The sequence below is a fragment of the Lepidochelys olivacea genome (assembly GCF_965140295.1).
Source record: "Lepidochelys olivacea isolate rLepOli2 genome assembly, chromosome: 5".
Taxonomy (NCBI): Eukaryota; Metazoa; Chordata; order Testudines; family Cheloniidae; genus Lepidochelys; species Lepidochelys olivacea.
Genome location: NC_140415.1, coordinates 13,854,129 through 13,866,614, shown reverse-complemented (window position 1 = coordinate 13,866,614; position 12,486 = coordinate 13,854,129). Strand labels below are relative to the sequence as shown.

The 12,486-nt window shown below is 40.6% G+C and overlaps 1 protein-coding gene across 5 annotated transcripts in view; it reads left to right on the top strand.

Annotated features, from left to right (window-relative positions):
* The window catches only part of PIAS2 (protein inhibitor of activated STAT 2), a 54,430-nt gene that overhangs the window by 22,504 nt on the left and 19,440 nt on the right, over positions 1-12,486 (top strand). For all 5 annotated transcript variants that reach the window (XM_084628679.1, XM_084628680.1, XM_084628683.1 and 2 more), the window contains 7 exons: positions 2,074-2,158; positions 3,619-3,669; positions 3,793-3,883; positions 4,984-5,118; positions 10,042-10,147; positions 10,816-10,889; positions 12,057-12,217. In XM_084628679.1, the coding sequence (XP_084484805.1) occupies positions 2,074-2,158; positions 3,619-3,669; positions 3,793-3,883; positions 4,984-5,118; positions 10,042-10,147; positions 10,816-10,889; positions 12,057-12,217 (703 nt within the window). The remainder of the gene's footprint in view (positions 1-2,073; positions 2,159-3,618; positions 3,670-3,792; positions 3,884-4,983; positions 5,119-10,041; positions 10,148-10,815; positions 10,890-12,056; positions 12,218-12,486) is intronic.

The following is a 12,486-nucleotide window of genomic DNA, read 5'->3' as shown; positions in this document are numbered from 1 at the left end:
CAACATGGCAGTTCAGGGCTTCCAAGTTGCCTGTTGCAATCCTAGTTTTTATAGGCAATCTTTGGAGCCATAGCGGCAAAACTCACACCCACTCTTTTCTACTTTTAAGAGATGAAAATTTCATGGGCCTTTTCTCACTGACAGGGAGGACAAATGGAGAGCCCCCAGACTTGTAAACAAGTCTGAACTGCTTCAGTATTATGGGTGAGATTGGTCCCAGAAAAGAAATCCATAAGGTAACACATTTTGCACCCTGTTCTCATGTTAAAATAATTACCACCACAAATGGCCAAGTAGGAGTCAGTAAGAGGATTCTGCCATTAGTCTGATTTCCTCCCTGCCTCCTTAAATATTCATAAGGGGGATCTCCAGGCATATTTAGGCCTTGTCTACACTACAAAGTTTTGTTGGCAAAAGTTATGCCGCTTTAATTAAAGCTCTGTGGCATGTCTACACTAGCTCCTTGTGTCACCAGAGTGCATCCACATTCTTGCATCAACAGAGAGCGGTGCATTGTGGGTAGCTATCCCACTGTGCAACTAGCCGCAGGGTGCTTTGGGAAGGGTTTGCAATGCCTCGGGGGGAGGAATAGCTCAGTGGTTTGAGCTTTGGCCTGCTAAACCCAAGGATTGTGGGTTCAATCCTTGAGGGGGCCATTTAGGGATCTGGGGCAAAAATTGGGGATTGGCCCTGCTTTGAGCAGGGGGTTGGACTAGATGACCTCCTGAGGTCCCTTCCAACCCTGATATTCTGTGATTGGGCAGGTACAATGTCACATGACACAGATTTCTCAATCCCATGTTCCAGGTATCCTAGTAGATTGTCAGCTGCTTTTCAATTGAAATGTTGGGGGGAGGTAGAGGAGAGTGGTGTGTGTGGGGCAGGGGAGACATCAGGCTGACTGACCTATCCTATCAGACCCCAGCTCGGCTAAGCAGTCTCTTCCCCAAGTCTCTTCTGGCCTGCCTGCCTGGGGTTTTCTGTGATTCCCTCCGAATTCTCCCACAGCCTCTTCAGCTGCTGGAAGTGACATCCTGAGCAGCTCTGTGAGCTCTCCCTGCTGAGGAATGTCAAAGCAGCATAGCAGTTGTCCTGTTCTCCCCCGCTCCCCTGTGTTCCTAGTGCAGGGCAGAACAGGAGCATTCCACATTAATGATTTGCTCTTTGTTCCCCAAAGGGAGCTGCACGCTCAGCTGTCAGATACTTCCTGGAGCTTTGAAAGGGAAGGGGCGCAGGGCAGCAGAGTTCAAAACAGTGAGCAGAGAGGTCACGGCAGGCATTGTGGGATACTGGTGGAAGCCAGTTATGTCGACAAAACAAACAGCAGTGTCTACACTGATGCCTTGTCACTTTGCCACAAAAAGCTTTATGCCTCTCGTTGAGGTGGTTTTATTTTGGCTGCAAAACAGCTGAGTTTTGCCACCAAAATAGCTAAGTAGTGTGTGCATGCCTCCCGTGTTGTTGGCAAAAGCTTTATAGTGTAGACAAGGTCTTCGTATAGATGGTTTTCTTTAGCATTGAGGTCTGGTAGTTTCCAAAGGTGTAACTTTCTTCACCACTCCTGGGATTAAAGCAGTTTTCCAGTGAATCGTTGTTCTCCACCTGGCCAATAACAGCTTGTGCACATGCTTGTCTGATAACTACTTACTGTAATATCTCAAACTCTACTTATATTTTTATGAGGATATGTGGGAGGAAATGCAGGGTTGATGTTTGCTTTGCATGTTCGCCTGACACCCAGCGAAAATTTTGGGACACTTCAACCCTGTATAGTCCCTTGTAAAATCTAGGAATAAAATAAACCTAGTTTTCCAAGCTTCTGAAGAGGGCAAAAATGTCATTTTAGTATTAAATGTAATTTTAATATTAAGCTATCTGACTATAATTGAATGATTCATATCCATTTCTCATTGATAATTGCATGCAATCAGCAGCAACTCCATTATTATGTGACCTTTGTTTTGTTCAAGAAAGCAGAGTTGTGGACTCTATTAACTCACCACCCTTGCAATCATTTGGACTTTTATTAGTGGACCATTCTGTTTTAAAGCTGCTTTGCATGTCTTCTCTCAGTACAGAGCAGTATTCAGAGGTTCCAAGAGAAGTTTTTTATCTTTGCTTTAACACCTCAGCAAGTCAGAGAAATCTGCATTTCCAGGTAAGAGGGAGTGCCTGGCATTCATTTGTGAGCATGTGTTAAATCACTGCTTTTGCAAAGTTGCAGGGGAGTTTCAGAAAAATCTTCCTTCACATCTCTTCGCCTGTGGAACAACCTTTCAAGTAAAGTGGTGGGTGGGAGCCTATTATTCAGTACACCTAAAACTAGTGTTTGTACAAACACATAATGGTTATGTTGGGGGACAATCCTACATCATCAGGGAGTTAGATAAGAAGATGGGACCTGATTATTTGAAATCAAATAGCCTTCATGGCTGCTGCAAGAGTGGCAGACTGTTTTCTTCCCATGTTCCCTGGTTGCTGGTAGGGATGTAAAATATTAACTGGTTAACCGGTAAGTATTAGTCTAACCGTTAACCCACCCTAACCATTAACCCCATGTGTGCGGGTCTCGACCAGGTTCTGGCAAGAGGTGATTATGGCAACCAGGAAAGGGTAGGCATCACGAGGGTCAGTGGGAGCCCACCCCTGTCTTAAAGGGGCTGCGTTGATATTAATGCTCTAGCCCAACAGGGTTTTTGTCCCAGGGGCTTTGCAGGGATGGGGGAGGGTGGGCACGGCCAGCCAGGCAGGGTGTGCGTGTTTGGCCAGGGAGGTGGGCAAGGGCTGCGGGCCCTGTCGGGGGGGGTAAAGTCGTCCCCTGGCTTCTCCCTGTGCCACTGGAAGGGGTTTGGCTGCAGAGGCAGTCTGCACACTGGTAAGGAAAGCTGCTGCTGGGGTGGCATGGAGTGTGTGCGGACGCCGCATCGGGACAAACTAGGTACCTGTGGCCCCTATCCCTTTTCCTGGGTACTGAGGATGTGAGGGAGGTCCTGGGCCCCCTCAACTACTCTAGGCTCTCTTGGCTAGGCCTGTTGTCACCCCTGGTATGAGCTCAGCTGCCCTTCCCATCTGTCTGGGGCAAGGCAGGGAGGGGAGATACGCCATCCTCGGAACAAAGGTGCTGCCTGAAATGGAGAGTCCTGCACATGAGGCCCGAATCTCTGTTTAAACTATTAAATCTGTTATCTTTTAAAACGATATTTACATCACTAGTTGCTGGGGTGGGATGCTGCTTCTACCCTCTATCCTTGTTTGTCAGTGGAGTGCGGTAGGGAGGACCTCCTTTGGGCTGGTTTTCCCGCCTCAGGTGGCATCGGATTTTTTTTTCTCCCCTCTCTCTTCACGACTTCCTTGGAGTCCCAAGACCTTGCACAGACCTAGTTTATCCTTTTAATTAATACAAATAGATTGTTTTGGTTACAAGTGCTTTGTTCTTGTACTACATGGGTAGTGTAGTAATGAGAAACTTCAGAGTCTTGAAAGTAACTAGAGATGTTGGAGCAGGTCTGTCCTTTTTTAAAATGTGATAAATTGGGGTGTGAGATTTTGTTTCCCCTCCAATCCCTGCCCCTCTCTTTCTCTCAATGGACTTCCTTTTTTTTCTTTTTCCCTCAACAGGGACTTCTTGCCAGGGGGCAGGAGGGACTACACAGTCCAAGTTCAGCTAAGGTGATATAAGGTTTTTCTTACATTAAGTTTGTACTTGATTATTTTAATTCAAATATATTTTAACACATATAAATAGTTTTGAGTGTAACTCACTTAAAAATGAAATTTCTCTTTTGGAAATAGGTTATGCTTAGCAGAGACTAGCTGCCCTCAAGAAGATAACTATCCCAATAGTTTGTGCATTAAAGTAAATGGGAAGTTATTTCCATTGCCGGTAAGTTGTTGAAATTCTATTCAATATGTAGCTTTTGCTGATAGATTTGTGTCCTTAAAGTCTAAAGTGGGGGAGAAAAAGGGCCTGACTTTTTTCAAAAATATGCTCACAAATTTATGCCTAATTTGCCTGTACAGTTACTGATCTATACATCGGGCATTTTTAGGCACTGATGATCACTAAGATACCAATGCTAATATTTATCATTTTACATGTTAAAAGTACTATGTAGATATTAATTAATTTTGGTCCATTTGTGACAAAGATAAATTGCAGCATAAAGATTCATCTTAATTCTGACTGTGGCTGTGAGGGAAGCCTCTCTACTTAGCATCTGCAAAATCTTATCAGGTTTGCTTTGGTTGTATGCAGTCTATTTTTAATCTGAGTGTGCTTTCTTTTTTTTTGTGCTCAGTAGATGGCTTGAATTCCTGGAGTTGTGAGGAAATTTGGCTCCAAAATTTGAGCCATTTATAGCTGTTGGTATATAGCAATATTCACGGTGAGGATGAAGGACAGACAAATACTAGGCCAATAGACAAATACAAACATTGACAAAAAGTGGTGGAGCCAAACAATGTTAGCAACTGTGGGAAACTTTTTTTGCAAAATCTCCCAAGCACAAAGGCGGCTAATGTGAGACTCATTTCTACGGGCAGGTGTTTTCATAACAGTTAACATTTGGGCAAGGTCGTGACTTGTATGCACTAGAACTCTGAAGCTTGAGGGTAGATGAAAATGGAGGAGAACATTTCCCATTTACAGATGATCTTTGTACAGCTCTGTAAAGCTGTACAGAACTTTTCTATATTGATAACCGTTTCGGGACAGAGCATGGAACTTGATGCATACCCAATCACTAGACTGAAGTAAAGATCTCTTTGCTAGTGATTAAAAGAGACTTATTGGGATGGGAGAGAAGGGTAGGTTTGTAACTGATTTGTGATGGCAAAATACAAAATGAGTGCCAAAAAATAACTCTGTATAAAAACTTCTGTTTTCCAAAAACCTTGTAATGGTGTCTCTTTGGTAGATTTCAGAGTACAGTCAGAGGAGTTCCTAAAATTTTAGAGAGACATTTCTTTTCTTCCTTATTGCAGGGATATGCTCCACCACCAAAAAATGGAATTGAGCAGAAGCGACCCGGCCGCCCGTTGAATATTACATCTCTAGTTAGATTATCATCAGCAGTGCCAAATCAGATCTCCATTTCTTGGGCATCTGAAATTGGAAAGGTAAACTATGTTCTTTGAAGTATGAGATTTCCACTCTCTTCCCATCCAGTAGCTTGCTAGGAAGAAAACATTTATCTTAGAAGCTTTAATAAAAAGTTAAATAGTTTACAGGAATGTAGGGCTTGCAGAAAAGTTCCATAGAGCGTGTGCATGATTAATGACTATAGGAGAAAATCTGGTGCCATTGAAGTCAATGGCAAAACTCCAATGAGTTCAGCAGTGCCAGCATTTCACCTGAAACTTATTAAAGTAAAACAATAATGTAAAAGGATTTAGAATTCCTTCAGAGAACAGTTTTTTTATTCTTCACTGTTTGTAGTGAGATGAATAATAAAAATGACTAGTAATGAAAGGAACTTGCCATTTCCTAACTTGATATAGTTTGTGACAAAGAAAATGCTCTGTAGCATGAGTCTTCTATGAGGCAGTTGGCCATTAAGATCAGTGAGAGAAATCAGTGGGCACAGGAGCAGACATTTTGAAAATGACCAGACATGCCTTGTCTCCAGCCACCCTCATACAGACATGCGTTTGAGTTTCCTATTTTCTACCCAAATGCTGTTCATTTTTTAGTAATGTTTTCATGAAACCAATTTTAATTTCACAATTTAGTAAATAAAAGAAGTTACTTGAACATAGCTAAGTCTCCGGTTTTTCTCTCACACTAAGTTCAGTGGCACTGCTCATGATAAAACTGAGCATGTGCATAATTATCTGTGGTTATAATGAGTAGCATATCATCCTCTGTTGCAAATGGAGCCTGGTCCCTCAAGGGGCTGAGTGACTTCAGGGTGGGTGGAGAGGAAGAGACTCAAAGTAATTCTCTCCTTTCCCTAGTCTCCATTTTTCTAAGGGAGCTGTGGTATACCTTTTAATTTATATAAGCTTTAATTGTTTCTAGTGGAAAAGAGTATTTTGAACTCCAAGTGGCAGGGAGGCCAGCGTGCGTGAGCACCACCCCACCACCCCCCGCACTCCAGCCCCCCCCCCCCCCCCCCAAAAAAAAGCAGCTCTAGAAAATCTCACTTTCTTGTGAAAATACAAAGGCCACTGTCAAGTAATTTAGGATTTAAGATTTTTTTTTCAAAAGAGACATATATTAATAGAACTGTTTTCATGATCCTTTTTAAAAATTCACATGAAAACTGTTTGTTAGAATTGAAACTTATCTTCAGTGTGTGTGCAGTTCAGATATTAAAGCATTCTACCCATGCATGGAAACCAGAAAGATAAACTGATCAGTTTATTTTCACTGCCTGTGATGAAAGTGGAGTGCAATAAGTAAGCCACATAAATTGTGTAAAGTAAAATGAGACTAGGAACTCCTGAAAGATGAGGCTTTTTTAAAAAACAAAACACTGCAAGTGGAAAAAGAGGGAGTCAGCCATACAAAGTTATAGACTCATGTAAATTTTCATGGAGAAGACAAATAAGCAAAAAGAACAGACTGAGTTTGAGCTACGCTATCAAAAAAAGTGTGCTTACGGTGGGTTTGTTAACCTATATTAGCTAATGTAAGTTAAAGTAGCAATGAAGACATGACAACTCTGACTTGATCTTGGGTTAGTAGCTCAAGTTCAGCCCCAGGCTCCCATATGGGCTTTAGCTTTAAGTTGCTACCTCGAGTTAAAAGCAGAGTTGCCATGTCTTCATTGCTTATTTTAACCCGAGTTAATACATTTATTTGTAGTGTAGACATACTTTCAAGAGGCTAAAGGGAACAAGGGTGTTTTAGAAAAAAATGTATTGGAGGAAAAATTAGTTCTAAAAGGAATTTGGTTTTAATAAAGGAGGGAAATCAATGATGGCTGAAAGGTTGATACTGAATTTGTTTTTTAAAATGTCTTTGACAAGAAAGCTAAAGGAAAGAGTTCGGACAACTAGGAGGTGAGGAAGACCATATTAAAATGGCTATTGATAAAGAGCAGGTAAGGGATACTTGAAAAATTTCAAGATCTATAATTTAGTTGGTGTGGAAGATAGTCGCCCTGTGATTATTAAGTGAAGTTAGCAAGGAACTTGCTGTATGACTGACACCCCAGTTCTAAAGTTGGGAAAACTGATGAGATGCCAGAAACATGTAGTATCTTTACTCAAAAAAGGAACAAGGTTTGATCTTGACAACTACATTCTCTAAAATAAATATTAGAGAGGAAGACAACCTGTAATGATTCCCTCATAGTATTCAGCATTTATGTGAAGCCAGTGGGAAAGCTGGTTAGACAACTTAGGTCTAGTGACATTATAGCCCATCTCATTTCAAATATACTACAACTGATGCTAAACGCATCAAGCCATCTGCATAGCAACATGGATTGCTGCAGATACATCAATGCGGTATTCTCTGTGCACTGGTTCCCAAGGCTCCTTTTGTGCAAAGTGTGAAGTACTCTGACACTGAAGCCTGTGGGACTACTTATAAGATGTAATCTAAGCACACGGTGAAGTCCTTTGCTAGATCCAAGTCAGAGTGCTCAACATCTTGCAGGATTGAGCCCTGAATTCAGTAGTCTGGTTCAAGGTCTCTGTCATGAAATTAGAAACCTTTCATGGTATTGATCCCAGCTTCTGAGAAATCCCCTCTCCCTCAGTGATCATAACCTCCCACAATAGCTACATTCACCAGTGATAAATCTGTTATCTGATAGTGGAAGTCTTGTGAATGCAGAACTTTCACAGGAGCTGGATCTACACTCTGGAAATTGTGCCTGCAAGAGACAAGTATGATCACAGACTGCTTTAGAACTCATTCAAAAACTCTCTCTCCCCCTTCCCCCTGGCTTCCCTCAGTCCCCTCACATGCATGTAGACAACTTTTGTGCACCCAGACATGACTATTCCTTCAACAGGTTTCAAAGGAAGAAATGTTTTTGTTTCTATTTTTAAATACTTAGGAGTGTTTCTGTATTTAAATAGGAGGCACTCTGATACTACAGTGATGGGAGCCATAAGACCACAGCTAAAAGAAAAGAAAACTGGCTGTGAAGAACTGTAAACAAAGGGTTATAAGCAGCACATTTTGTTGGAGGGGAAGTGTCTTTTGGGGGTACTGTAGTGTCTTAACCTTCATCAGTGAGCTGAAAGAAGTGATAAGTGAGTTAATGAAATGAGCAGATGGTATGAATTAGGGAGCAGTGGTAAACACCAGTGAGGACCGAAAATTGCAAACTGAGATCTGATTTAGAAAATATAAGCAAGGAAAAATAGACCAAAACAGGTCAATAATGGAGAAACCTCAAAAGTAGTAATAGTACAAGAATACACCGGACTAGGCTTGATTTTGCTATGACACAGTAGTAAATAGACCAATACCTTCACATATGTGGCGCAAAGTTATATCATAGCCCAGGAAGGTAATGGGTGTGACCACACCTGAAATAGTGTGCTCTGTTCTGAGTTTGACCAAAAAGATGGTGACAAATTGAAGGGAGTTCAGAGGAGAGCATCTAAAGTTATTTGAGGCCAAGAGTGCTAAATTTGCAGGAAGAGTGAGTTAAATATTGTTTCATTCATTTGAGTGATAGTTATGTGTGGGATATGCCTTCTAACATTGCCAGCATATAAATAACAAGAACAGGTGGAGGTATTGTTTGACATTGTAAAAGGAAGTATAACTGGGAGTACAGGGTTGCAGGTAAGAAGGGGAAAACTTAGGGTAAATCGGGGAAAATTTTCTGCTGGTGAGATCTGTAGTACTGAGGAATAGTCTTTCAAGTGAAGTATCAGAGTTCAGTTCTTCTAATACAATTTAGACAATACAAGATATTAATAACTACTACAGAGAACTATTGCACACTGGAGGTAGGATAGAAGAAATTAAATAATCTATCTCTACATTATTACTTTTTCCCTGAAGCAAACTCCCGTCTTGAGCTCTGATCCACTCTGCTACTGGTATTGGAGATGTCTAGACATATTACTCTCCTGCAGTTGTTCATTTGGGAGCCTGCTAAAGAGATGTGGGAGAAAGTAATAGTGTTAGAATTAGTCTGAAATCTGCACTAATAATGATTATGTGGGCAGGCATGTGCTTTTGTATAAACAGTTTTATATTCTGTTTTGGGTCACCTTTTGAGATACCTACCATAAAACTGACAAACACATGACTTGACATTTGGCCAAGTTCTCTGTTGGTGTAAGAGGGTGGAACTTTGTGAAGAGGTGCACTGTCTTGAACCAATTGTGAATTTATCCCACTGATTGCAATAGCTTCAAACTTTGGTCAGCAAATTAATAAATGGCTTTATTTAGGAAGAAATTCCATTTCTGCACCATCATTAATCTATAGAAATATTTCAAAAAGGTGTGACCAACGGAGAACTGATTTACATTTAATTCTACTAGCATATTTAAATCTTACTGTATTGTGAGGTATGTCTGTTACTGCATGAAATAAAACTGGTTGTTTTTGTATTTTTTTTGTTTTTGATTTAAAAGGCAGGGAAACAAAAATGATTAGGGGACTGGAACACATGAGTTATGAGGAGAGGCTGAGGAAACTGGGGATGTTTAGTCTACAGAAGAGAAGAATGAGGGGGGATTTGATAACTGCTTTCAACTCCTTAAAGGGGGTTCCAAAGAGGATGGCTCTAGACTGTTCTCAATGGTAGCAGATGACAGAACAAGGAGTAATGGTCTCAAGTTGCAGTGGGGAGATTTAGTTTGGATATTAGGAAAAACTTTTTCACTAGGAGGGTGGTGAAACACTGGAATGCGTTACCTAGGGAGGTGGTGGAATCTCCTTCCTTAGAAGTTTTTAAGGTCAGGCTTGACAAAGCCCTGGCTGGGATGATTTAATTGGGGATCAGTCCTGCTTTGAGCAGGGGGTTGGACTAGATGACCTCCTGAGGTCCCTTCCAACCGTGATATTCAATGATTCTATGAAACTTTTCCATCCTTAATCATATTTTTCTTCCTTTGTAGAATTACTCCATGTCTGTATATCTTGTTCGGCAGCTCACTTCAGCCATGCTTTTGCAGAGGTTAAAAATGAAAGGTATCAGAAACCCAGACCATTCCAGAGCACTAAGTAAGTTGGTTGAATTTTTCTAATTTTTTGGTTTTTTTTGGTTTTTTTTTTTTTTTAGAGAGATCTAGAATTGGTGAAAGGTACCAGATTTACAGAAGTCTTCTATCCCCAGTAGAGAGAGAGCTTGCACTGCTTTTGCTCATTCCAGACCATGTGGGAACACCTACTCAATGCCTGGATACTCTCCTGATATTGCTAAGAGCACCTCTGCAGTGGTGGGCTGTAAAATATAGCACTTCTGTTGGCATCAATATCCATTAATCTCTCCACATGTATGAGGTGCCGTTCACCTTCCTGTGACGTGTAAAGAATTTTTTGGAGGCCCCCTTCAAAGGTTGTACTTGATTCAGCCTATATATAGGTTAGGGCCTGCTCTTGCAAACAATACTGTGTCTAGTGCTAACTGCTGTGGGTCATCGGTGGGATTACTCTTGATGGCAGTAAGTACTCTGCCTGCCAGTGTTTGCAGGTTTGGGCCTTAAGCAAGGAAATCAATGCAAATTTGATACTTGCTGCAAGCAGATTTCCCAGCTTCTCAATATAGATGGCTTTACATGAAAATTAAACCGTATATTAATGAGTATCTACTCAAACACCTGAGTGGTAAGAGTGGCATTTTTAAAAATGATTATGTAATATAATTTAAATTGTGTTTTTCATTGTACTAGTTAAAGAAAAGCTTACTGCCGATCCTGATAGTGAAATTGCCACAACCAGTTTGCGGGTATCTCTGATGTGTCCTGTAAGTAAAGTTGTGAAGTATAATATGCAATTCAATTTTGGGGGGAATCATTCTTTATTTTCGTTCATCTTAAATTCAAAGTTGGATTATTGTAAAAAGTACCCACAACTCAGAACTCTGTAAAATAGCTTTTACTGTAAGAGGGATTTCTATAATATAGTAAGTGGTATGTTGTTTTTTAAATACAAACAGTAGTCAACAAGTGAGAGCATTAAAGTGCTGTGAGAGCATCCAGTGCAACATACTTGATCATGTGTACCTCTCAAGACCTTTTAAACAGGAGAAGATGTATTATCATCTCTCCTCACCCTTACCCCCCCTTTTTTTTAAGAGGGTGAAACTGAGGCATTAAAATTGACATGACTCATCTAGAGTTTCTCAGCAGATAAATGGCAGAGCTGAGCATAGAAATTAGATCTCCTGACTCAAATGTTCTACCTACTATACCACACTACCACCTTTTTATAAGAATAAGCCAACTCTTGAGCACTTTGTCACTGAATGTTACCCAAGCATAAGACCTACAAATAACTTTGGGATTCTCTTTCAGCCTATTTAAATTGAAATCATGCAGGAAATAATGCTTCAGTCTGTAGTATTGTAATCTTTTTAACAAGAACACGATGCCTGGGAATCAGAACTCTTTTTAAGTTTTATTCTCGGCTCAGTCATGATTTGTTTGTGTGACTGTGACCAGCTGAGTGATCTGCTTTGTTCAGTTTACCCATTATAAAGTGGGTATAATACCAATTCAGAAGTCAGACTTCACTAATCAGTGTTCATAAAGCACTTTGAGATCCTGGGATAAAAGGTACAAAATATTATGACTACTTCAAACATTTTACCATAACAAAATTTTAGCAATAGAACACGGACATAGGGCCAGCACAATCTGCTATTAAAAATGTCTGTGCTGGGCCTTGACATTTAGAAACATTGGTTTTGCCTCTGTGAATGACACAATCCTGTATTCTTTCTGCACATGCAACTCCTGTTGATTTTGATAGGATTTATGGGCATACCAGGACCTTGGGACTGGGCACTTATTTACCAACAGGAAACCATTCTTATCCCGTGATTGGTTTATTTCATTGTTATCTCTGAAAATGTATTTCAGTTCCCTCTTGTCTGTCATGCTGATACTTGTTTCTATTGCATCTCTTGCAGCTGGGAAAAATGAGACTGACAATCCCATGCCGTGCTGTTACCTGCACACATCTGCAATGTTTTGATGCTGCTCTTTACCTACAAATGAATGAAAAGAAACCCACCTGGATTTGTCCTGTCTGTGACAAAAAGGCAGCTTATGAGAGTTTAATATTAGATGGGTAAGAGATTGAGTTTGTCACTTAGCTTTTTTACAGTAGTTCTGTATCTTAGAATGTGAATATAGCAAGTACAAACCTATGCTATGCTTTCAACATTGAGATTTTCAGTTTCTGGCTATCTTATTTCAGTGTTACTTTATTTCCTTGAATATTCAGAGATGTCAGTGCCAGAAGGGACCATTTATGATCATCTAAGCTCACCTTTTACATAACACCAGACCACAGAGCCTCCTCCATAATTCCTGCATGAAGCCTATAACTTCTGTTTG